At 60.7% G+C, this 24,809-nt stretch overlaps 1 protein-coding gene across 10 annotated transcripts in view; it reads left to right on the forward strand.

Moving 5' to 3' along the window:
- The window catches only part of KCNT1 (potassium sodium-activated channel subfamily T member 1), a 71,030-nt gene that overhangs the window by 39,034 nt on the left and 7,187 nt on the right, over positions 1–24,809 (forward strand). For 9 of the 10 annotated variants that reach the window (XM_018056071.1, XM_018056068.1, XM_018056069.1 and 6 more), the window contains 23 exons: positions 264–363; positions 5,041–5,097; positions 6,420–6,468; positions 6,557–6,616; positions 6,831–6,905; positions 6,973–7,056; positions 7,656–7,750; positions 8,749–8,929; positions 11,417–11,581; positions 11,875–12,011; positions 12,893–12,956; positions 13,068–13,176; positions 13,582–13,690; positions 14,442–14,591; positions 14,865–15,103; positions 15,348–15,582; positions 16,799–16,904; positions 19,525–19,697; positions 20,078–20,149; positions 20,255–20,389; positions 20,490–20,601; positions 23,981–24,082; positions 24,452–24,535. In XM_018056071.1, coding sequence (XP_017911560.1) covers positions 264–363; positions 5,041–5,097; positions 6,420–6,468; positions 6,557–6,616; positions 6,831–6,905; positions 6,973–7,056; positions 7,656–7,750; positions 8,749–8,929; positions 11,417–11,581; positions 11,875–12,011; positions 12,893–12,956; positions 13,068–13,176; positions 13,582–13,690; positions 14,442–14,591; positions 14,865–15,103; positions 15,348–15,582; positions 16,799–16,904; positions 19,525–19,697; positions 20,078–20,149; positions 20,255–20,389; positions 20,490–20,601; positions 23,981–24,082; positions 24,452–24,535 — 2,693 coding nt within the window. The remainder of the gene's footprint in view (positions 1–263; positions 364–5,040; positions 5,098–6,419; positions 6,469–6,556; positions 6,617–6,830; positions 6,906–6,972; positions 7,057–7,655; positions 7,751–8,748; positions 8,930–11,416; positions 11,582–11,874; positions 12,012–12,892; positions 12,957–13,067; positions 13,177–13,581; positions 13,691–14,441; positions 14,592–14,864; positions 15,104–15,347; positions 15,583–16,798; positions 16,905–19,524; positions 19,698–20,077; positions 20,150–20,254; positions 20,390–20,489; positions 20,602–23,980; positions 24,083–24,451; positions 24,536–24,809) is intronic. The other variant, XM_018056062.1, reaches the window with a different exon arrangement.

Here is a 24,809-nt window from a genome sequence, read left to right on the forward strand (position 1 = left end):
GTGGGTTCTGTTCCATTGATCTGTAGGTTGCTCCCCCAAGCCCCAGGCCCACCCCCAGGGCCAGCAGCTCAGGGACACTCTGCACCTCGTCCATGAGGCAGGAGGGCATGGAGCCTCTCGGAGGCCGGCCTGGCAGAGCCCCCCCAACACAGAGCCACCTGGTCAGTGTTGGTCAGGACAGCCAGGTACAGCAGCCCAGGTGCAGAGTCCCAGCCACTCCAGGAGCCCTGACCACTGCCTGCCCCACCCACCCTCACCCACAGGCCTGAGGATCCGGCTGTTCAACTTCTCCCTGAAGCTGCTGACCTGCCTGCTGTACATTGTCCGCGTCCTGCTGGACGACCCAGCCCTGGGGATCGGATGGTGGGTGACCTGTGGGCCGGGGGCTGGGCCTTCCCGGTGCCGTGACAGAGGCTGATGGGGTTTGCACAGGGGTCTGTGTGTGGGACCCCCCCCCAGGCCCCGCCGCCCAGAGCCATGGCTGGGACACAGCCCTCAGGCTGGCGCTGACACTGGGTGTCCTTGCCGTGGACAGTGGCTGCACATACAGCTGCACCCAGACAGAGCCCTCCCAGAGGGTCTGGGGTACTCCCTCCCTGCCTGCCCAGGGGCGCCCGGGGGTCTTGGTAAGGGGCTCTGGCTCCCCCAGCTCCTCCTGGGTGGGTGGGGGTAGCAGGCCTCAGTGGGGAGAGGAGGTGAGCCCCTTTCCCTGGGCGCCCCTGGTTCCCCCTGCCCCTCCCGGCCCTGGGGCCTCTCCCTTATTTACATGGAACACCTGCTGTGAGGCTTCCCAGCAGGGCCATGGGCACAGTGCCCGCGCCTCCTGAGCGGATGCCCAAGAGCCCACAGCTGGACGAGGTGCTTCCTGTCTCGTGTTGTCCAGAGGGCCCCGCGGTCCTGCTCGCACTGCTGGTGGGAAGCAGTTCTCTGCCCTGGAAGCTGGTGGGGCTGGCTCTCTGTGCCCATGTCTGTCACGTCTCAGGGACGCCTGGCGTGATCCCTTCTCAGCACCACGTTGGTCCTGGTGGACACTGAGCTGGGGGCACGCAGGGCTGGGCTCGTCTGCAGCTGGGTTCCCATCTGCCCTGGGAGCCTCTCTTGACTCCCTCTACCCAGATTGGGGTTCCAGAAGGTTCTGGAGTGGTCCTCTCTCCTGTTTCTCCTCTTTCTGGGGGTTTCCTTGGCTTCCTCTCCAGCCCTCTAGCTGAAGTTTTCACTTCTGCTCCCATGTTTTGTGATTTCCAAGAACTCTTCATCTTCAGGCGTCAGCCCCGCTGCAGGTGTCCTGCTGTCGGCATCTCGGGGTTTGTCTGAAACCCTTTCCTTCTTATATGTTCCTCTTCTGCTCGGTCTCTGGGCTCGTGGGCAGGGGACTTTCTCAAATGTTCTGCCACTCACCCTAAGGGTGGGTGTCCAGAGGCCGAGGGCCCTGCAGTCAGGATGTGGTCAGTCACTTGTCTCCCCAGCTGCTCAGAGCAGATCCTACCCCTCCTCACTGGAGGATAGGGCCTGGCCACTGGGCTCCTGCTGGCTGAGTTGGGAAGGAGGCAGGGGTAAAAGGTTGCTGTGCAAGCTTGCATCTTCCCCACCCCCACGTGCAGTGGGGCGGGTCGCCAGGCCAGACTCTTTCACCTGCTCCTGAGAACAGACCTCGTCTTCATCCAGAGTGTGGGAGGGCAGGTCCCACCGTGGTGGTTTGAGAAGGGCTCTAACTGACGTTGAGAGTACTTTTCTGTGTTCATCTCACCTTCTCCCACCTCCAGAGACATCGAGGCACCTGGCTTTACATCCCCAGGGAGACCAGGTCTGTTGTATTCATTGCACAGCACCTGGCACGTGGTGGGTGGGTGGGAGAGCAAATGGACGGATGGTGGCTGGGAGAGGCGTGGGTAGAGCGGAGGGATGGGTAGTGTGTGGCTGGATGATGGTGGTGGATGGGAGGTGGAGGGTGGATGGATGGAAGATGGACGAACGGATGGATGGGGTGGGGGCGGACAGATGATGGTGGATGGATGGAGGCCGGATGGATGAATGGATAGAAGGGTGGATCGTGGGTGATATAAGGACACTGGATGTAGATGGATGGATGGATGGGTCAGATGGATAGGATGGCTGCGTGGGTGGGTGGTGGATGGATACAAGGGTGGCTCATGACTCCTATAGGTATTGAGTTTGCAACAACAGGCTCAGGTGCAGGAGGAAGTGGGCCAATTGAGAAAAAAGGAGGAGGGAGCCACCTGCCACCATGGGACTCCCTGAGAGTTAGGTCCTGTAGCTCGGAGACCTGGCTTTGGCTGTAATCTGGGGCAGAGCTAGCATGGCAGCCAGGCCCCTGCCCCCTTCCCAGTGCGGGGTGACCCGGTGGCTTGGGGAAGCTCCTCCTCAGGAGTGACTTAGGGAACCTGCTTCTTAGTCAGCACACTGGGCAGGAGCGTGGCTTTCTCTCCGTGTCGCACACACACTGTCCAGCCTCGTTTCGGCAGTTCTGGCCTCCGGCAGGCCCTGAGGGCTCCAGGTCCGTCTCTGGCCGCGCACAGCCCTTCCCCTGCCGCAAGCCCAGGTGGAGCCCCCAGCCCCTTCCCGGGCTCCCCGCTGGTGGCTGGTGATCGCCTACCCGGCTGGCCTCTCCCCCTGCCCCTCCCCTCCTCCTCCTCAGAGACCCGCCCCCTCAGGGGCCCGCCCCCTCAGAGACCGCCCCTCAGAGGCCCTCCTCCTCAGAGACCTCCCCCTCAGAGACCCTCTTCTGCCCCTCCTTCTCAGAGACCCTCCTCAGAGACCCTCCTCAGTTCAGTTCAGTTCAGCCTCTCAGACTCTTTCAGGACAACCCCATGGACTGCAGCACGCCAGGCCTCCCTGTCCATCGCCAACTCCCAGAGTTTACTCAAACTTATGTCCATTGAGTAGGTGATGCCATCCAACCATCTCATCCTTTGTTGTCCCCTCCTCCTCCTGTCTTCAATCTTTCCCAACATCAGGGTCTTTTCTAATTAGTCAGCTCTTGGCATGAGGTGGCCAAAGTACTGGCGTTTCAGCTTCAGCATCAGTCCTTCCAGTGAATATTCAGGACTGATTTCCTTTAGGATGGATCTCCTTGCAAAGGGACTCTGAAGAGTCTTCTCCAACAACACAGCTCAAAAGCATCAATGCTTTGGCCCTCAGCCTTCTTTATAGTTCAACTCTCACATCCATACATGACTGCTGGAAAAACCATAGCTTTGACCAGATGGACCTTTGTTGGCACAGTAATGTCTCTGCTTTTTAACATGCTGCCTAGGTCGGTCATAACTTTTCTTCCAAGGAGCAAGCGTCTTTTAATTTCATGGCTGCAGTCACCATCTGCAGTGATTCTGGAGTCCCCCAAAATAAAGTCTGACACTGTTTCCACTGTTTCTCCATCTATTTGCCATGAAGTGATGGGACCGGATGCAATGATCTTAGTTTTCTGAATGTTGAGTTTTAAGCCACCTTTTTTGGTCTCCTCTTTCACTTTCATTAATAGACTCTTCAGTTTGCTTTCTAACTCTAAGGGTGGTGTCATTTGCATATCTGAAGTTATTGATGTTTCTCCCGGCGATCTTGACTCCAGCTTGTGCTTCATCCAGCCCAGCGTTTCTCATGATGTCCTCTGCATATAAGTTAAATAAACAGGGTGACAATACACAGCCTTGACATATTCCTTTCCCTATTTGGAACCAGTCTGTTGTTCCATGTCCAGTTCTAACTGTGGCTTCCTGACCTGCATACAGGTTTCTCAAGAGGCAGGTCAGGTGGTCTGATATTCCCATCTCTTTCAGAATTTTCCAGAGTTTGTTGGGGTCCATACAGTCAAACGACTGAGCGACTAAACTGAACACAGTCAAAAGCTTTGGCATAGCCAATAAAGCAGAAGTAGATGTTTTTCTAGAATTCTCTTGCTTTTTCAATGATCCAGTGGATGTTGGCAATTTGATCTCTGGTTCCTCCGCCTTTTCTAAATCCAGCTTGAACATCTGGAAGTTCACGGTTCACATACTGTTGAAGCCTGGCTTGGAGAATTTTGAGCATTACTTTACCAGCGTGTGAGATGAGTGCAATTGTGTGGTAGTTTGAGCATTCTTTGGCATTGCTTTTCTTTGGGATTGGAATGAAAACTGACCTTTTCCAGTCCCTTGGCCACTGCTGAGTTTTCCAAATTTGCTGGCATATTGAGTGCAGTACTTTCACAGCATCATCTTTCAGGATTTGAAATAGCTCCACTGGAATTCTTTCACCTCCACTAGCTTTGTTTGTAGTGATGTTCCTAAGGCCCACTGACTTCACATTCCAGGATGTCTGGCTCTAGGTGAGTGATCACACCATCGTGATTATCTGGGTCATGAAGATCTTTTTTGTACAGTTCTTCTGTGTATTCTTGCCACCTCTTCTTAATATCTTCTGCCTCTGTTAAGTCCATACCATTTCTGTCCTTTATTGAGCCCATCTTTGCATGAAATGTCCCCTCAGTGTCTGTAATTTTCTTGAAGAGATCTCTAGTCTTTCCCATTCTGTTGTTTTCTTCTATTTCTTTGCATTGATCCCTGAAAAAGGCTTTCTTATCTCTCCTTTTTGTTCTTTGGAACTCTGCATTCAAATGGGTATATCTTTCCTTTTCTCCTTTGCCTTTCGAATCTCTTCTTAGCTATTTGTAAGGCCTCTTCAGACAACCATTTTGCCTTTTTGCATTTCTTTTTCTTGGGGATGATCTTGATACCTGCCCTCCTCCTCAGAGAGCCTCCTCCTCAGATACCCTCCCCCTGCTCCTCCTCCCCAGAGACCCTCCCCCTGCCCCTCCTCCTCAGAGACCCCCCTCCTCAGAGACCCTCCATACAGCCTCTGCGGGGTGGAAGCAGGCTTTTGTCCCTGAGTGTTAGAATTCAGACACCCATCTGAGATGCAGGGCCTGGCCCTAGGTTGGGGAGAGTGCCCCGCAAATGCCCTGAGCCCGTGGCAGTCCCGGAAGGGTCTGGTGCCTGCGGGGGCAGTGCTGGGAGGGCTGCGGGGGCCAGCTCTGTCTCTCCACAGCTGGGGCTGCCCGAAGCAGAATTATACCTTCAATGAGTCGTCCTCCGAGATCAACTGGTGAGTGTGCCTCCCAGTTCCTGCTCAGAGGTCCGGGGCGGGGCGGGGTGGCCAGAGGGTGACGCTGCCCGGGCCCCCGGGACAGATGCCCAGTCACAGCCAGAGAGCCTCCTGGGATCCGCAGGACCTGGCTGAGCCGTAGCAACACTGGGCCGGCCCCGCGGGGTACGGCCCGAGACCCTGGGAGCAACCTAAGGGTGACAGCGGGTGTCACCAGGAGCCGGCTTGGCCCAGCGCACTTCTGTGATGCCCTCCAGCCCCAGGGGCCCTGGGTGAGAGGAGACAGGCAGGGAGGATCGGCTGCTGCCTCTGCAATTCATGAGCCTTTGGCCAAAGAGAGCAGGTGCCGCATTCAGGCAGTGAGAAGTGACCCCAGAGCAGCGGGGGCGCCTGGGCCGGAGGCTAGGACGAGCTCCAGGGCCTTGGCCCTGATGGAGGCATCTCCCTTCCAGCCTCCCCAAACCCACAGCCCCGCTCTCGGCCTTACTCTCTCACTCACACCCCTCCCTTGGCACCCCGGCCCAGCCTTGCAGGTCAGTCGTGGCCCTCCACAGCAGCAGGATGGATCTGCCAGGCCCTGGCCACTGTTCCCAGCCCGGTCACCTGTCCCTGGGAGGCAAGAGGGTTAGGATTGCAGGGACACGTAGGGACACGCTAGCCCCTCCCTTCACATCTGGCCCTGGAAGCCCTTCCTTTCTGGCCCAGTGTGGGCAGGACAGCTTCTGAGCCCAGCCCGACTCCCGCCCAAAGGAAGGCCTGGGGATTTCAGTCTCTGTCCTTCGGTGGAGAAAGTCACTGCCTGACACCCCGGCTGCAGCAAGGGCCCCCGAGGGTCAGGCCTTGGCCATCTGGGCCTGGGGAGGGTGGGCAGGGTCAGCGCGGAGCTCGGCCATCTGGCCCCTCATGCTGGTCTCACCCCAACCTTTGTCCAGAGGCTGCGTCTGGGCAGGAACACCCCCTCCCCTATGTCACTCTCCTCAAGGAAGCTACGTGGGTTATAGTCAAGGAAGGACCTGAGGTCAGGAAACCCGAGAGCTTGGATGACCAGTACAGTCCCCGTGCAGAGGCACAGGAACCTGGATGAGAAACAGTGGCCTCCTGGGGCCGCCAGGCCTGTCCCCAGAGCAGCCTTGCTCAGGCCCTGGTCTCACAGGCCCCTGCCCGAGGCCTCCTTTCTGGAGGAAGCCCCCCTCCCCTCCTGCTCTCAGCCCCTCGAGGGCAAGGCTGCCGCCCACTGTCCAGCTCAAGGAGCAGCCTGGGATCCGCGGAGGCCCGTATGGCTGGGGACCCCCAGCCTGGGGCTCACCTCCCTCTCTCCTCAGGGCCCCCATCCTGTGGGTGGAGAGGAAGGTGGCTCTGTGGGCCATTCAGGTGAGTGGGGTGTGGGGGCGCACGGCTCTGGGTGGGCCCTGCTGCCCACCTGGCCCTGCTCAGAGGCTCCATTATCGCCCTTCCTCAGGTCATCGTGGCCATCATCAGCTTCCTGGAGACCATGCTTCTCATTTACCTCAGCTACAAAGTGAGTGCCCCCAGGCCTGGCCCTGCCCCAGGGGGCCCCGCCACTGACACCCTCCACCAGCCCCCTCCTCCAGCCCCTTGCACCCCTTCCCTCAGCTCTCGGTCTCACCCCTTGACTTCCCACTGGCTCAGTTTGTCTCTCTCCTCAGCCCCCGCCCCACCCCGGTGCCCCCTCCTCTCCACCCACTCTGAAGCCCACCCCCTTGGCTCCCCAGGGCAACATCTGGGAGCAGATCTTCCGCGTGTCCTTCATCCTGGAGATGATCAACACGCTGCCCTTCATCATCACGGTGGGTGAGCCGCCGGCCGAGGCAGGGGCCACCGAGACCCCTGCCCCCTGACCCGTCTCCTCCGCAGATATTCTGGCCGCCGCTGCGGAACCTGTTCATCCCTGTGTTTCTGAACTGCTGGCTGGCCAAGCACGCCCTGGAGAATATGATCGTAAGCCACTCCCTGCCCCCCACCCCCACCACTGCCTCAGCTTTGTGAGGTTCCCCAGGACCCCGGGGCACTGCTTGCCATGCCCTGGTCCTGGCCCAGGGGAGCTGGCCCGCTCCCTTGGTGCCCAGGCCGGTGACTGGCGGACACATGTGCCTGTCACCACAAGAGGCCCTCACGCCTCCTTCCTGACCAGCCGGAGCCCCATCCCTGATGCCCCGGGGACAGTCACTCAGGCCTGTCCCTGCCCCCGGAATCATGGCTGGGGAAGGAAGAGGGTGAACATGCACACGAGAGAGGGTGGGCCCCAGGACCCCGGTCATGGCAGCCCCTGTGCTGAGCAAGGACCATTTCCTCCCAGGGCGCCCCCCGCCATACACCCACCAGCCCAGGCCTTGGCTCACCCCATCCCAGCTGCAAAGGGAGGGGTCGGGGCTGAGATCACGGCCTCTGGCCTATACATGGCAGGGAGCGAGAGAGCTGAGGTCAGACGGAGTCCTTCCCCTGCTCGCTCACCTGTGTGTGTCCGGGGCCTGCGGCGGGAAGGGCCGTGGGCTCCAGCCCAGGCTGAGCCGCTGATGGCACCGTGTCCCGTCCCGCAGAATGACTTCCACCGCGCCATCCTGCGCTCGCAGTCGGCCATGTTCAACCAGGTCCTTATCCTCTTCTGCACCCTGCTGTGCCTGGTCTTCACGGGGTGAGTCCCTGCAAGCGGCCGCCCGCCCATCCCAGGTAGACCTGGGCCCTTGCATCCAACAGGCCAGGCGGGCCTCAGAGTGGCAGGAGGCGGCCCAACTGGGACGGAGGGCCAGGAGGCAGTTCAGGGCCCATGTTCCAGACCAGAGCTGCCCAAGTCCAGCTCCTCCAGGGTCCAGGACGTGGGGGAGGGGCACTGGTTCTCGGCCGGGTGGGGACCCTGGGCTCAATGCCCAGCTGAGAATAAGGTCTGGGAGCTGCCAGAGTGAGAGGTGGGGGGCCTGAAGGGGAGACCCCGTCCCCCTGCATGCCTGCCCCAGGCCAGGACAGGGGAGGCCCCAAGGCCACGTGCCTCCTACCCTCCCTACCCCCCACCAAAAAAACACACAGACCTGAGTGGAGCAGGCTGGGGTGTCTGCAGGGTGGGAAACTCCAGGGTGATTCAGCCCGCCCCCTCCCTGCAGCCAGAGCGTCCACCCTGGGGAGGGTCCCTGAGTGCTGCCCCGTGTGTGGACTGTGGGCCCCCCAGGCCCTGCCAGCAGCACCTCCCAGCCTGGGGACAGGACGTGGGGCCACTGGAGTGGCAAGGAGGACTGTCCAGCTCTGTGCTGGGCAGGGGGCTGCGTGTGCCCCATGCCGTCTGACCCCTGGGTGAGGATGAGGCTCTGGGGTGGGTGGCAGGTGGAGCTCACAGCCTGCGGGGCCACATCCGCCCCCTCGGACCTCAAGCTCACACTGAGCCCACGCAGTGCTATGTCCACGCTCGTGGCCAGTTTTCCAAGGGCCTCAAAGGAGCCTCGGGGCCAGAAAGGAAGGTCAGGTAGGAGGGAAGTGCTGGGTGTGCCAGCTCTGTAGGCCGGGGTTGGGAAGCGCCCGGCTGGACTCAGGCCCAGGCTGTGGGCCGTGGGGGTGACAAATGACAAGGAGCTGCGGGCAGGCAGAGCCTCACTCTGGGAGCCGGGTGGCCGAGGCCCCACCGCCGCCCCTCCCCGGCTCTAGGACCTGCGGCATCCAGCACCTGGAGCGCGCGGGCGACAACCTGTCCCTCCTGACGTCCTTCTACTTCTGCATCGTCACCTTCTCCACCGTGGGCTACGGGGACGTGACACCCAAGATCTGGCCGTCCCAGCTGCTGGTGGTCATCATGATCTGCGTGGCCCTGGTGGTGCTCCCACTGCAGGTGAGCCCCACCCAGGAGCAGCGCCAATGGGGGTGGGGGACACGGCTTCCTGGTGGGGTCTGTGATCAGTGAGGCTGCTGCGTCAGGACGGGGCGGGGAGTGGCGCTCTCAGACGGCTCCCCAGGACCTTTGCCGAGTGTGCAGCAGGAGGGGCTGCCAGGGTCTCCCTCAGGCTGGGAGTCAGGAGTGCTCAGCCGGTGCAGCAGCAGCTGCTTCCTGTCTCCTGTCACCTGTCACCAAGGCCGACCTGCCAGCTGAGCACTGTGGGGGCAGTGCGGGACTCCACCTGTGTTTAGATAAAAGGTAGAGGCCCAGAGGGGGACCAGGCAGCTGTAGGCACTGCCCCCTGCAGCCCTTAAGAGGGCAGGAAAAGGTCCAGGGAAGGATCAGGACAGACTGTAGGGAGACAGACCTCGTGGTGGACACTTGGGGTTTGGGGGGATGGGGGCAGGGGAGGCACCTAACTGTGGCTAAGCAGGGCCCAGTCGACCCAGGGGTCCTCTGCTGACTTTGAGCTCAACTCCTCACGCCCATTCCCACCCCCACTCAATAGCTCAGAACCCCAGCCCCAGCTGACACCTTCCCCACTTCCGCCAATCCAGAGTGCCCTGTACCTGCCAGGAAAGCCAGCGTCACCCTCTATCAGTGATGAAAAAGGATGGTCCCAGTCACCATCCGGCGTTCTTCCTTTTTCATTTACTATTTCTTTATTTGCCTGCACCAGGCCTTAGTTGCAGCTTGTGGGCTCTTCGATCTTCATTGTGACTTGCAGGATCTTTAGCTGTGGCATGTGGGATCTAGTTCCCTGACCAGGGATCAAACCCAGGCCCTCTGCACTGGGAGCTTGGAGTCTTAGCCACTGGATCGTCAGGGAAGCCCCTGTCCTTCATTCTTCCTTAAACCACGTTCACCAGTTAGTGTCCTTAGAGATGATGACAGTGAAAACGCCCACCGGTAAATGTCCCTCCCAGAGTAACAGTGACAACAGCTGACAACATCCCCCCCGCTCGGGGCTGAGTCGTCACATGGTGCTTCCTGTAGCTGTTGGAACAAAGCCCCCCACAAATGAAGGCTGGGGGCTCGAACCAGAGGAACTGAATCTCTTACGGGCTTCTCCACTGGCTCAGTGGTCAAGAATCCCTCTGCAATGCAGGAGACCCCAGTTCGATTCCTGGGTTGGGAAGATCCTGGGTTAGGAGAAGGGAAAGGCTACCCACTCCAGTATTCTGGCCTGGAGAATTCCATAGATTGTATAGTCTATGGGATCACAGAGAGTCGGACACGACTGAGTAACTTTCACTTCACTAATTCTGTCTGATCTCATCTTAATGCATTACCTCTGCAAAGACCCTATTCCACATAAGGTCACATTCAGAGGTTCTGGGTGGGCAGGATTTCAGGGGTCATTGTTGGGTCCTTTACAACTAGGCCATTTGCCCCTCGCTGCAGCCCTGGGAGACAGGCACTGTCAGGCCACTTTGGAGAAGAGCTGCGCACCTGTGCCACATGGGGCTGGAACCCAAGCGTCTGCCGTCAGAGCCCCGACTGCACAGGTCTCGGGGATCACCCTGGAGTCTCTGGCCCCTCCCAGCAGGACCCAGTTCTGTGCTTCAAGGGCATAGGGTCTTGTTAGTAGAACCTAATAGGTACTCAATAAATTCAATGAGATGATCTCAACCTAAATATAGTACATCGACCAGAGCAGGTGAGCGTGAGTGGAGGTGGCTGCTGGCACTGATTTTAAATCATATGGGAAAAATGAACGACCTCAGTGCTTGGGCTGAAAACAGTCAGAGACTTTCATGGGACCTGGCTGTCACCTACAGACGTGGAATCAGACTGTAGAGGGAAGCCCTGAGTGGGTCAGCACCGCGGACAGCTCCGAAGGGCCCTGGCATCCCCCTCACCCCGCCCACCTTTATGTCTCTGTCATTGTTCTATTTTTAAAAAGGGTTCCTAACACCCAGAGCTCATAGTCAGGAGGTGTGGGCCAGAGTAGATGCAGGCTGCTGCCTCGAATCACCCATAACCTTGACTTGGGCTCAGAACCACGGTACTCAAAGTGTTCCTTCCATATGGGAAGTCTGGGTTCCTATTCTGTGGCTGAGAATTCCCTAAGACGCATCCAGGTTTCTCCAAATGTCTCAGGAGTGGACAGAGACCCAAAGGTCATGTAGTTACCTGGATGTCCAGAGTACATGCTTTAGCATCCACTAACGATCAGCTGGCCATCTGGGGCCGGGAGCTGGACCTGCCGCTTATCTGCTACCCCACACACGGGCCGGACCATCCACTGTGCCCCCCACCTGGCCCCTTGGGTTACCTGTGCCACAAATATCCAAGGCCTTCCGGGACATGCTCGGGATGGGGCTCCATTCTCGCCCTGCCTCCTCTGGCCTGCTCTGGTCTCCAGCCTTCGTGCCCGGCACGGGCTGTCACACTTCCTGGAGCCCCAGGTCACCTGGCGCTCACACGCTCTACCTGCAGTTTGAGGAACTCGTCTACCTGTGGATGGAGCGGCAGAAGTCGGGGGGCAACTACAGCCGTCACCGGGCCCAGACGGAGAAGCATGTGATCCTGTGCGTGAGCTCCCTCAAGATCGACCTGCTCATGGACTTTTTGAACGAATTCTACGCGCATCCACGGTTGCAGGTGAGGCCCCGCCCACGGCCCCACCCACGGCTGCGCTGAGGCCCCGCCCACAGCCCCATCCGGACCCAGAACCCCCTGAACCCTGGGGGCCTCTGTTTGCCTGCCTGTGGGGTGGAGTCTGGATGGTCTTCCACATTGTAGGGGGTGGGTCTGTGGCGTCCTGCCTTTCCTTCCTGCCGTCACAGAGAAGGCCGAGGGTCCCGAGAGGATATACGGAGGTGAAAACAGTAGGAAGGCAGGGTGGACAGGGAGCCGGCGAGCTTGCCAGGGGGCTGACGGTGCCCTACCTGCAGGACTACTACGTCGTCATCCTGTGCCCCACGGAGATGGACATCCAGGTTCGCAGGGTCCTGCAGATCCCCCTGTGGTCCCAGCGGGTCATCTACCTCCAGGGCTCCGCGCTCAAGGATCAGGACCTTATGCGGGCCAAGTGAGCGCCCGGGTGCGGGGAGGGTGCGGTCCTGCGCCCGCCAGCCGCCGCGCCAGCCGGGAGGGGCCATCAGCCGGGCGGCAGCTCCAGCTTTGTGCCTGCTGCCAGTCCAGGCCAGCCGGGCCCCTCACTGACCCCTGCACAGCCTCCTGGGCAAGCACACCAGCTCCTCTCCCACCTGCCTGGCTATTTGTTTGGGGGCGAGGCGGGGGCTGCATACTGCTGCGCCTTGGGTGGGAGGCTGAGGCTGTGGGTGGATATTCTTATAAAGACGAGGTGACAGGGTGACTTGAGGTAAGGAGACTGAGTTGTGAACAGAACTTTCCAGAATCTGCTGCAGCACATTCTGAGACACCTGGGAGGGGGTCACCCACCCCCGGAGGGCCCCCCCCCATCCCCCTGCCACTCGTCACCATTTTATTACAGAGCCTGATGTAACCTTCGTGGGGAAATGGTGACATGTGGGTTGTACGGAGGCCAAGGCGGCAGGAGCCTGGGTAGCCAGGGGCCCCATCCACCCATCTCCTGAGCCCAGGAATCAAGGGCCCGACAGGGACCAGTAGGGGGTGCAGGGTGATGGGGAGGGAGGCGCCAGGCCTCCCTGCCCTGGGGCAAGTGGACCCTCTCTCAGGCGGCCTTTCTGCAGCCAGGGGCTGGGGGCGGGGCATGAGGGGAGCAGACCTGGCCACCCCCAGACCTCTGGCAGCCTGTCCCAGGAGGGCACAGGACAGCAGGCGGGCTGCAGCATCTCTGCCACCAACTGCACCCTCTTCCACGCCCCAGCCCCACCCTGAGTGTGTAGGGGCCCATCCTCAGCCCGTCCAGGGCTGGTCAGAGCGAGGCGGGGTCCTGACGGCCCAGACAGACCTGGTGCTTTGCAGGATGGACAACGGGGAGGCCTGCTTTATTCTCAGCAGCCGGAACGAGGTGGACCGCACCGCGGCGGTGAGTGCCCCCCGGCCACCGGCCCCCCACCTGCCCGCCAGCCAGAAGGGCAAGTGCCCCTCCCCCAGCCTGCTGGCTGCCCTCAGCAGTGACCGTGGCCTCCCTGCTCAGGACCACCAGACCATCCTGCGTGCCTGGGCCGTGAAGGACTTCGCCCCGAACTGCCCCCTCTACGTCCAGATCCTCAAGCCTGAGAACAAGTTTCATGTCAAGTTTGCAGGTGCGTTTGGCCAGGAGGGGGGCACCCGTGTGCTCCAAGGGGAGCATGCTGGGGTAGGGGTGGGGTTGAGGCAGAGCCCATGCAGGTGCTGCACCTGGGAGCCTGGGGGTCAGTGAGGGCAGGGGCCAAGGGCGGGGGAGGGGCAGGAACACCGTCTGATGAGCACCTCTAAGGTGAGTAGATCTATCCTGGACACCTGGGGGGCAAAAGGTGTTGCCAGCTCCCTCCCCCCACCCCCAGCCCTGGAGCTCTCGGCCAAGCCAGGGAAACAAGCACAGAAGAGCCTGTAGAATTAACAGGCTCGGGAAGGTGGGGCGCTGGAGGGAGCCTTCTAGGGAGACAAGGGGGCGCCTACCGTGGGGGATAGTGAGAGCCGCTCAGTGACGCTGACCTGCCTGCCCGCAGAGCACGTGGTGTGCGAGGAGGAGTGCAAGTACGCCATGCTGGCCCTCAACTGCATCTGCCCGGCCACGTCCACCCTCATCACCCTGCTGGTGCACACGTCCCGCGGCCAGTGAGTTCTGTCCCGGGAGCACCACGTGGCATGCGGTGTGCTGCCCCGGAGAGGAGCAGACCCTGGAGGCAAGGGATGTGTTGAGGAGCCTGTGATGGGAGGGGGTGGCGACCTGGGAGGACCCAGCTGGGAAGCCGTAGGTGCCTTGCCACTTGAGGAGTGGGAGCTAGGGGCGGCCTTGGGGCTGCAGGGAATCACAGGCAGGGCCCTCCATGGAGCAGAGGGCCTAGTGCGGTGTGAGGGGGGAGGGCTCAGGAGAGCCACCGAGTCTAGAAACAGCGATAGGGGCAGGGGTGGGGGGTGGTTGGGGGGGACACGCTTGGCCTGTGAGAGAAGGCACGTTGGTGTTCAGCACCTGAGCTGGGGTCCCAGGTAGAGTGGGAGGTGAGGGGCTGCCCTGGGACAGAGGGGTGCCATCTTCTCTCTAGCAAGACACCCCAACGGGTGGCCTTGGCTCCTTGTGGGTCCTGGGCGGCCCTCGAGGAGGGACCAAGCAGATGTCAGAGGACCCACAGGCCACAGAAGCCTGTCTTGACTCTGAAACCTTTTGATGCCCCCTAAAAGCTGGATCATTATGTTCACAGCTCTTTAAAACTGGCCGAGGGACCCGTCAGGCCACACCCGGGTCTGGTCTCCCACAGATGGGAGGGGCGGGGTCAGGGGTCACGTTGGCTTCCACCCACCCTGGAAGCCTGGAAGCGGCCAGGCCAGGCGGGGCGACGGTGGGGGTGACGTCCTGCCCACGCCCCAGGGAAGGCCAGGACTCGCCAGAGCAGTGGCAGCGCATGTACGGACGCTGCTCGGGCAACGAGGTCTACCACGTGCGCATGGGGGACAGCAAGTTCTTCCGCGAGTACGAGGGCAAGAGCTTCACCTACGCCGCCTTCCACGCGCACAAGAAGTACGACCCCTTGCCCCCTGTTCAGGCCGGGAGGGAGGGCGCGCTGAGCGGGACTCGGAGGCGGAAGTGGGCGGGGCCTCGCCCGGCATCGGGTGGGTGGGCGGGGCCTCTGGGCCGGACGCCCCGCCCACTCAGCGTGAGACCTGCGCCCAGCACCTCTCTCTGAGCCAACCCTCGGTGGGTCTTCGGGTCGAGCGAGAAGAGGTCCCGACCCCCACGAGGAGCCCGAGAGGGACTGCTCTGGGCTTCACCCTCGTCCGTCCGTCCGCCCAGATACGGCGTGTGCCTCATCGGCCTGAAGCGCGAGGACAACAAGAGCATCCTGTTGAACCCGGGCCCGCGGCACATCCTGGCGGCCTCCGACACCTGCTTCTACATCAACATCACCAAGGAGGAGAACTCGGCCTTCATCTTCAAGCAGGAGGAAAAGCAGAAGAGGAAGGGCTTCGCGGGGCAGGGGCTGTACGAGGGCTCGTCCCGCCTGCCCGTGCACAGCATCATCGCCTCCATGGGTGAGGCCAGGTGCCCGCTCCCGGCTGGGCAAGCGCGCAGGGGCCCCACCCGGAGACCCCGGTCCTCAGGCCTGCACATAACCCTGGGCAAGCCCCCTCTCTCTGGGCCTCAGTTTACACATCGGTCCGGCGGGGTCATCCCTGCCTTCCTGTGGGGACATCACGGTCAGCACTGGGAGGGAAGCCCCACCCCCAGGACAGTCCCAAGAGGGGCTGCCAGCCAAGTCCAGCCACTCTGTTCTAGGGACAGTGGCCATGGACCTCCAGAACACGGAGTGCCGGCCCACACCGAGCGGCGGGGGCGGCGGCGGCAGCAAGCTGGCGCTCCCCACGGAAAATGGCTCGGGCAGCCGGCGGCCCAGCATCGCGCCGGTGCTGGAGGTGGCCGACAGCTCGACCCTGCTGCCCTGCGACCTGCTGAGTGACCAGTCAGAGGACGAGATGACGCCGTCGGAGGACGAGGGGCTATCCGTGGTGGAGTGAGTGTCTTGGGGTGGGAGGAGGACAGATGCGCTCCACGGGAGAGGGGAGGCACAGCGTGTGTGTGCCTGGTGCCCAGGAAGAGGGGCCGCCAGCACTGGGCTGGACCCACGCTCTGAACCAGGCTTCCAAACAGCTTCTGCGGAGACCTTGCTTGGCAAGTGGAATCTGGGGCCCCAGCTCCTGGGCAGGAAGGCTGTGCTGTACCCCCTTCGCCCCTCATCCTCCTCAGCCTCGCACTCTGGGCGGGCAGCCAGACCTGAGTACCACGGCCTACTTGACTGAGGCGGCTGCACTCTGAGCACAGTCTGCGGAGCCCTGGGTGAGGTGCCGTCCAGGCCTGGAGACTGCTGGCCCACACTGAGCTGTCATGCTGCCCTGGGTTTGAGTCCAGATCTTCCTCTGAGACCATGAGACAGAAAAGACCCCAGTGTGTCCTGGAGTCTCAGCCACTTGGCCTTGCCCCAAACAGATAGGCAGCACCTGACCCCAGGGCCATGGCCAGTCACAGGGCTGCACAGCCTGTCCCTCCCGGCTGGGCTGTCAGCGTGCTGTGGCCACTCTCTGCTCCTGCCTCTGTCCCTGGGGTGGGGTCAACATACTTTAAAGACAGGCTGCTGGGGACTGGCTCCAAGATCAAGGGGGCTCTGCAGGGCTCCTGCACACTCGGAGCAGGTGGCAGACTGGCCTCTGACGCTGCCTCCCTTAAGCCAACTGGAGGCTGAGCAGAAGGCCAGCCCCTCTTCAGGTGGCTGGCGGCCTACCACCCCACATGTCTGCACTGGGCACTCGGGGGACAGCTGGAAGGTGGGGGGCAGCCTGTGGGACAACCAGTCTAGCCTGGCCGCCAGTAGAACAGGGGCCGAGGGCCAGCATCTGCCCCAGCGTTAGGGTACTGGGAACACCAGGGTAGGGGAACCCCTTAAGGCTCTTCCATGGCTCCCAGGCCTGTGTGAGCTCATGTGTGTGTTTGTGTGTGTGTGTGCATTGCATGGAATCTCTTCTGATCTCCAGGGAACAGACAGAGGTCCTGGTCACAGCCTCCTTCCTGCCGAGGGGTTGAACATAGAGGTCCTAGGACTTCCTGTGCAGGAGGGACTGTGGGGAGGCTCTGAGTGCCCTACCCCAGTCTGGTCTGCGAGGCCTGGTGCCCCCGTGTGGCCACCCAGGGTGTGGGGCACATGTCTGAGGTTCCTCTCTCTCCCACCCCTCCAGGTATGTGAAGGGCTACCCCCCTAACTCACCCTACATTGGCAGCTCCCCAACCCTGTGCCACCTCCTGCCCGTGAAAGCCCCCTTCTGCTGCCTGCGGCTGGACAAGGTGGGTCACAGCAAAGATGGGGAGGCAGCAGGGACCCTGAGAACATCCTGAGTCAAGTCCACCTCCCCGGTGTCTATTGTTGTTGAGAGGGACACATTCCCTCCCTCCTGCATCTGCATGCGTGTCTGAGGCGAGAGGTGCCTCTCCTGACCACAGTCCACTTACCAGCACCAGGATGTGTGTCGGACCCTTAGCCCACAGTCCAGCTGCCCTTCTGGCCAGAGCCAGTCCTGACCCACTTCTGTGTGCCCGCCATGCATGCCTCCCTCCATCTCAAGGCTCCTCGCCCCCACCTTCCCTGGGTTTCTCCCGTATTTGGTGAGCGTAGTCATCGATTTGGTGGAGCGTCCCTGAAGGGCGGCAACTCAGCCTTTGCATGGGGCAGGGGCTGGTCCCCCCAAAGGTGCCACATCCTCTGGAGGCCTCCCTGCAATGCTGCCTTAGAGCACGTGGTTCGGGTCCACACCTGGTCTCCCTGGAGGAAATACAGCTTCACCTTTGCAGTCAGGATGTCACTGGGGGGAGACAACGTGGGGGCCGGGTACATAAGCTGCTCATCACTGACCCCCTGATGCGTTTCCTCTGTAGTTGATGGATCGCAGGTTCTAGTTCCTTCCATGATTGTGTCCACTTTTCTCTGTGAGGAGGTTGTTCCCCTTTCTTAGCCATTTGTGTACATCAGTGTGGACTCACTGTTTCGCTCAGTAAACCCACTGTGCATCACTGCAACATCGGCTTTCTATGCGGATCCTGCTGGTTTTGACACTCAGACTTTCCTGGTTTTGCTGATGGGGCCTCCAGGTCTTTCTGACGCTTTTCCTGGTCTGTGAAGATGTCTGTGCTTCTGAACTTATGGTGCCTGCCCCCCCCAATCTTGTTCCTGCTCCAGTCCTGGGACTGGCTGCTGCTCCGAGAAACCTGATTCCTGTTAGTGGAAACCATGTTTAGAAGCAAGATGGAGATTTGGGGTGCCCACTGCTGCCCTACATCTGAGCCTCTCCTCAGAGAGCTAGAAAGTGGGCATACGCACAACAGAATGTGTACACACATGACAAAATGTGCACACACACACAAAATGTGTACACACCACTTGACAGAATGTATACACATGACAAAACGTGTGTGCACACAAAACATACACATGCACACAACACAATGTACACACACGACAAAACATGTACACACAAGCATGTTTACATCTGCACACGCTACAGAACATGCACACACGGCAGAACATGTGCACACAAAATGTGTACACACATGCACACACTGGAATGTGTGTACACATGACAAAATGTATGTACACACACGTATACACATGCACACAGTAAGAATGTGTACACATGACAAAACATGCACACACAAAATGTGTATACACGAGAGAATGTGTATACACATAAGACGTGTGTATACACATAAGACATGTACACACGAGAATGTTAGACACATAAATGTGCACACACATACAAGCCATGTACACATATGCACACACTACAGAATGTGTACACACATGACAACATGCACATTCAAAAATGTGTATACACACATGAGAGAATGTGTATACACATAAGATATGTGCACACAGAAAAGAATGTTATACACATAAGAAATGTGCACATACATACAAAACATGTACACACATGCACACACTATGGAATGTGCATATACATGACAAAATGTGTGTATACACACATGTATACACATGCACACAGTACAGAATGTGTACACATGACAACATGCACACACAAAATGTGTCTACATACACACATAAGAGAATGTGTATACACATGACGTGTGTACACACTAGAGAATGTTATACACATAAGAAATGTGCACACACATACAAACCATGTACACACATGCACACACTGTGCACACACATACATGACAAAATGTATGTGTACAGAGAAGGCAATGGCCCCCCACTCTGGTACTCTTGCCTGGAAAACCCCAGGTATGGAGGAGCCCGGTAGGCTGCGGTCCATGGGGTCGCTGAGTCGGACACGACTGAGTGACTTCACTTTCGCTTTTCACTTTCATGCATTGGAGAAGGAAACGGCAACCCACTCCAGTGTTCTTGCCTGGAGGATCCCAGGGACGGGGGAGCCTGGTTGGCTGCCGTCTATGGGGTCGCACAGAGTCAGACACGACTGAAGCGACTTAGCAACAACACACACAAAACATGTATACAAATGCACACCCTACAGAATGTGTACACACAGGACAACACGCACACTCAAAAATGTGTGTATGCACATGAGAGAATGTGCATACACAGAAGACGTGTGCACACACGAAAGAATGTTATACACATCAGAAATGTGCACACACGTACAAAATGTGTACACACATGCACACGCTACAGAATGTGTACACACAAGACAAAATGTGCACAAACACAAATGTGTCCACGCAGACACATCTGTGTCTGCATCTGCTAAGGCCACAAGCTCACACAGACACCTCCCTTCCCATCCCCACTGGGCCCCAGCTCGCTCTGCGGGGTATGGTGGATGGGTGGCCTGTAGCCCTGGTGACACCAGGTGCCATTTGGCCTCAGGCTTCCCTGGAGCACCCTCCCTCCCCCTCCATGGTTAATTCCAGCGTTCTCCCCTTCCAGGGCTGCAAGCACAACAGCTACGAAGACGCCAAGGCCTACGGCTTCAAGAACAAGCTGATCATTGTCTCGGCGGAGACAGCGGGCAACGGGCTGTACAACTTCATCGTGCCGCTGCGCGCCTACTACCGGCCTCGCCGGGAGCTCAACCCCATTGTGCTGCTGCTGGACAACAAGTGAGGGGCAGAGAGGGCAGGGCGCGGATGCCCTCACCTTTGGCGGGGAGTGGGGGGAGCGGCCCCACCCCGCCTTCCCCCTCCCACACCCTGGTGCTGCTCCATCATCCTCCCCATGACCATGAACCTCCCCCAGAGTGCACCCCCAGCACCTCTACCCCCAGAGGGCTGCCAGCCCAGAGCTCAGGGTCCAGTCTCAGCTGTCCTGCCTCCTGGAGCCTTGGTTTCCTCTCAGGGACAATAAAGAGCAGCCCCGTTGGCCTCTAAAGGCCCCCCCTGTCCAAGCCATCACGGTCCTGGGGCCCCTGCTCTGCCCAGGTCAAAACTGGTGTTGGGTGGGGGAGCCGGGTGGACGCCTGCAGGCCGTGCTGTGCCCACAGGCCCGACCACCACTTCCTGGAGGCCATCTGCTGCTTTCCCATGGTGTACTACATGGAGGGCTCCGTGGACAAGTAAGGCGCCTCTTGGCAGGAGGACCCCCGCCCCACTGCCCTCTGCCCGGGCGGGCGCCCAGGGCCGAGCAGGGGGCGGCCACACCCACGGGCATGTCCCCACAGCCTGGACAGCCTGCTGCGGTGCGGCGTCATCTACGCGGACAATCTGGTGGTGGCGGACAAGGAGAGCACCATGAGTGCCGAGGAGGACTACATGGCCGACGCCAAGACCATCGTCAACGTGCAGACGATGTTCCGGTGAGGCGCTTGGGCCGCCCTGAGCTCCCCCTCATCGGTGGCCAGGGGCCCCACCCAGAGCCCCTCCCCACGTCCGTGACCGGGCCCACCCACCCCCCAGGCTCTTCCCCAGTCTCAGCATCACGACCGAGCTCACCCACCCGTCCAACATGCGGTTCATGCAGTTTCGCGCCAAGGACAGCTACTCTCTAGCTCTCTCCAAACTGGAGAAGGTGAGTGGCCCCTCTCGAACCACCCCTTCCCCTCCCGCCCCCACGTGAACTGCCCCTTCGGACTCTGCCCAGCTGAGGACCTGCACCCGGCCTGGAGGGCATGGGTGCCTGCCCTCCTCTGGCGGGGTTCCAGCCCCATTGTGAGGCTCTCGAGCGTGCAGCCCAGAGACTTTAGGGTCCTCGGCCAGGAGGGCACATCGTCCGCCTAAGGCAAGGTCCATCCCGGCCTTGTGCATGGCCAAGGCGGCTCGTTATACCAGAAATTACTAGCCCAGTGACACCAGCGCTGACACCACACCTGCGTCAGAGCTGTGTCTGTTCTGTCAGACACCGGCAGGGATGTGTTCATCCTGGCACAGATGAGGGCCCTGGGACCAGAGCGGGGAGTGGTTGCCTCAGGTCACGCAGTGGCTCAGAGGCCAGGTCAGCAGGTGCCTGGGGGGCACGGGGACCCTCCAGGGACCGGTGGTGCCGCCCTGGCATGTTCGTGGACCCCAGGCCCTTCCCAGCCCCCTCTCTGGGTCAGTGTAGCACTGCCCTTCACTGAGAGGCAAGGCCGTGCTCAGGTGGCCCCGGGTGAGACCAGGAAACAGGTGGGCTGATATTGAGGAGACCCGGCCAATGGAGTCGGGGGCAGTGACCATTCCCTGCGAGCCCAGACTGGGGTCCTTGTCTGGGGGCAGCTTGCATCTGCATGGCTGACCCCACACCAGGCCAGGCCTGGCCCCAAAAGCAGACAGAGGGGCAGCGTGGAAGCTCCACCTGCCCAGAACCCAGGTGGACAACGGAAGTGCGTTTTGCCAGGAGGCCCATGGTGGCCCCAGAGCCCCTTGGTTGGTAGCCAGAGGCCTCAGTCAGCAGCCGAGGAACTCAGGCTGTCCTGCCCCTGGAGGAGGCTTGGCATGCACCCCACACAACAGCCCGTTGGAGCCCACTCAGAGCCACTTCCTACCAGCCCGTGAGCTGATCCTCCGTCTGCTCAAACTGGGACTGTGGGCATCGGAAGCGGCCCTGGCTGGGACTGTGTCCAGGTGCTTGGGCCAGTCTGACCCTGTTCAGGCAGGATGACCAGCACAGAACTGGGGTCAAGGCTGACATCCCGATGCTGGCCCTCGCTTGCCGCCAGTTCCCCATGGGCCTTGCACCCCTACCTGTTCAGCCAGTGTTCTTGAAATAGATCCGTCAGCAGACTCTGCCCTTCCGCAGCAGACACCACAAGTGCACCCCTACTCTGCCCTCTGTGGCAGGCATCACCAGCTGACCACGCCCTCCACCTTCCCCTGCAGCATCACCTCCAGGGAGAGGCAGGGGCAGGGTCGGCCCACTCCCCACCTCGTCCTCTGGTTTTGTGATGGGGAGAGAAGTCAGCAAGTGAGCACGTGTGACCTGGGGATGCTTCAGCCCAGGGTTGAAGGCCATGCTGATGGATATGCTGGGCAGGGCCAGGCATGTGCAGTGCCTGGGGGCTGAGAACAGAGGGGCACAGAGCCATGTGACCCACCCCCTCTGAAGAGATGGTCAGAGCTGGTGCCTCCCCCGACCTCGGCACACAGAAGATTCCACAGAGGATGGGGTGGGAACATGGCATCACGCTGTACGTACAGCCTGGATGAGGCAAGTCCTATTTCGTGAGCAGAAACTGCAGAAACATTGGAAATGCTTCTGGCGTTCAGATCAACGTGCTTCCCCGAGATCGAAGTGGCGCTAGGGTGGGGGTAGGGGGAGGATTCAGAAAGGCATGGAGGGCAGTGGCTGCATCTCCCTGGAGGTTCTCAGGAAGGTCTCCCAGAGGCTGGGCCACTGCTCACCCCGTCCCCAGACTCAGGTTCCTGGTGGCATCATCGTTTCAATAGCCTCAGCACCTGTGATGGTGACGTCGACTAGGGCCCAGCCTGCCCATTCAGTCCTGCTCCCTCCAGCCACGTGGCTCTCAGAAGGGCTCGTCCCCTGTCTCGCTGTGACCTGTGAGCTCGGAGCTTGGGCTACAGCCTCCAGTCCCTCCATGGCCACTGCAGAACAGGCAGCATGAGGCCACTGAGACATCAAGCCTTTCTTTGTCCCCGGTCTCGAGCCTTCCTTCGTCTACGGTCTCCCTGGACCAGCCCTCGGTCTTTTCTTCTCAATCCATTCACTGTTCTTAGTGAAGGGAAACCAACAGCTTTAATGATCTTGGGAGTCTCCCCGTTTGTTCTCATAGTGTGCAACGGGAGCGTGCAGCCTGGAGTCAGCAGGCCACGCGGGTTGGATTCCAGGGCTTGTCCGTGATTCGTTCTTCCGGGACGGCAAAATGCCGCTCAGAACTGACACACTGTTACCCGCTTGGACACCCACATGCCAGCACGCCCTTGGGCTCCCTGCTGCTAGGGAGGGACAGAGGTGAGGCCCGCTGCCCCAGTGTTTGTCTGCCCTGCCGGCCGCCAGCCGAGTTTGCAGGAGGAAGCTGCCACAGCAGGAAGCAGCTCCAGGAAAGGCCCCGGGAGGGCTCCCGCGTCCCACCTTCTGTCTGTGTGGAGCGTGTCCTGGTCCAGAGGGAAGGATGGCTTCCTGAGCTCAGAGCCACCCCTCAGCTGTAGGCCGACTTTATGCGGTGGAGACATGCACCAAAAAAGTTCACGTCCCAGAACCAGCACGGAGTGGGGAACACGATTCTGTGAAGGATACTGAGATGGAGGAGGCCTTGGTTCACCCTGGGGCCCCATGCCATCACCAGGGTACTTGCAAGAGGGAGGCCAGAGGTCAGCCTACCAGCCCTGGACGTGGAGGTAGGGCCCAGGGCCATGGTGGCTTCTAGAAAATGGGAAAGATGCAAGAAAGGAGTCTTCTGGCCGGGCGGGGTTCGGGGGGGTGTTGGTCACCAGCGGGAGCCCTGCGACACCTGACTCCAGCCCCACATAGCCGATCGGGCTCGCTAAGCCTGATACCGTGAGAGAGGAACTGTGTGGTTCTGAGCTGCGGGTCTGAGGAATCCACATGGGGCCTCGCTGTGCTCACAGGGGAGGCAGGAGCTGTGACACACGTGTCGCTGCTCACACGCACGCCTTGCTGTCCTCACCACCTCACTCACAGGACACAAGCTCCAGGACAAGTTTCTATGAGAGTCAAGGGCCCAGGGTGGCAGCGGCTGGGCATTAACCCCAGCACGGGCCCCTGGCTCTCCCCAGCAGAGCCCTGAGTCCTTACTCCCGGCTCCAGCCCCCAGTATCTGGGGGACATGAGCCAGGTGCTTGGCCTCTTTGTGGGGGCATCTGCTGGCCTGTGTTCATACACTCACCCCACACATGTGCACGTGCGCACACACCCTGTACACACACCCTGGGCTGCCTGCCCCGTGCGGCTGTGGCCGCGGGCACCAGCCCGTCTGAGCCCCCCTGTCTTGCAGAGGGAGCGTGAGAACGGCTCCAACCTGGCCTTCATGTTCCGCCTGCCCTTCGCCGCTGGCCGCGTCTTCAGCATCAGCATGCTGGACACACTGCTGTATCAGGTCAGCCCGGGGCCTGGCTGACATCCGGTCCTGGGCCACGTCCATCCTGGGTCCCCAGGAGACCCAGTGGGACTGAGTGGCTCTGGGCCCCATCCCTGACCGAGAGCCACAGGGGTTCACCCCTGAGCGTCACCATCCTTTCCTCCCAGGAGGGTGCTGGCCTAGGGTCACTCCTGGCAGTCTTTGGGTTTCTGATCCCTTCTGACCTAAGGCGCGTGACCAAGTGAGCTACCAAGGCCAGGAAAGGCCTCCTGGCTCCGTCTGCTGGCACGCTGTGCAGGGGACACTGTGGGTGCCTGGCGGGCGTGTCCCACCAGCGGGTGTGGACTTGTCCACGACGCCGGCCTCACTGCGGCCCTTCTCCTCCAGTCCTTCGTGAAGGACTACATGATCCCCATCACCAGGCTGCTGCTGGGCTTGGACACCACGCCAGGCTCCGGCTACCTCTGCGCTGTAAGTGCCTGGGCCGGAGGGGGGACGGGGCGGTGCCGGAGGGGGGCGGGGCGGGGCCGGAGGGGGGCGGGGCGGGGCCGGAGGGGGGCCGGGGCGGGGCCGGAGGGGGGCGGGGCGGGGCCGGAGGGGGGCCGGGGCGGGGCCGGAGGGGGGCCGGGGCGGGGCCGGAGGGGGGCCGGGGCGGGGGCCGGAGGGGCGGGGCGGGAGCCGGAGGGGCGGGGGCGGGGCCGGTGGGGCGTGGGCGGGGCCGGTGGGGCGTGGGCGGGGTGGTGGG

The sequence above is a fragment of the Capra hircus genome, chromosome 11, assembly GCF_001704415.2.
Source record: "Capra hircus breed San Clemente chromosome 11, ASM170441v1, whole genome shotgun sequence".
In the NCBI taxonomy this organism is placed as follows: Eukaryota; Metazoa; Chordata; class Mammalia; order Artiodactyla; family Bovidae; genus Capra; species Capra hircus.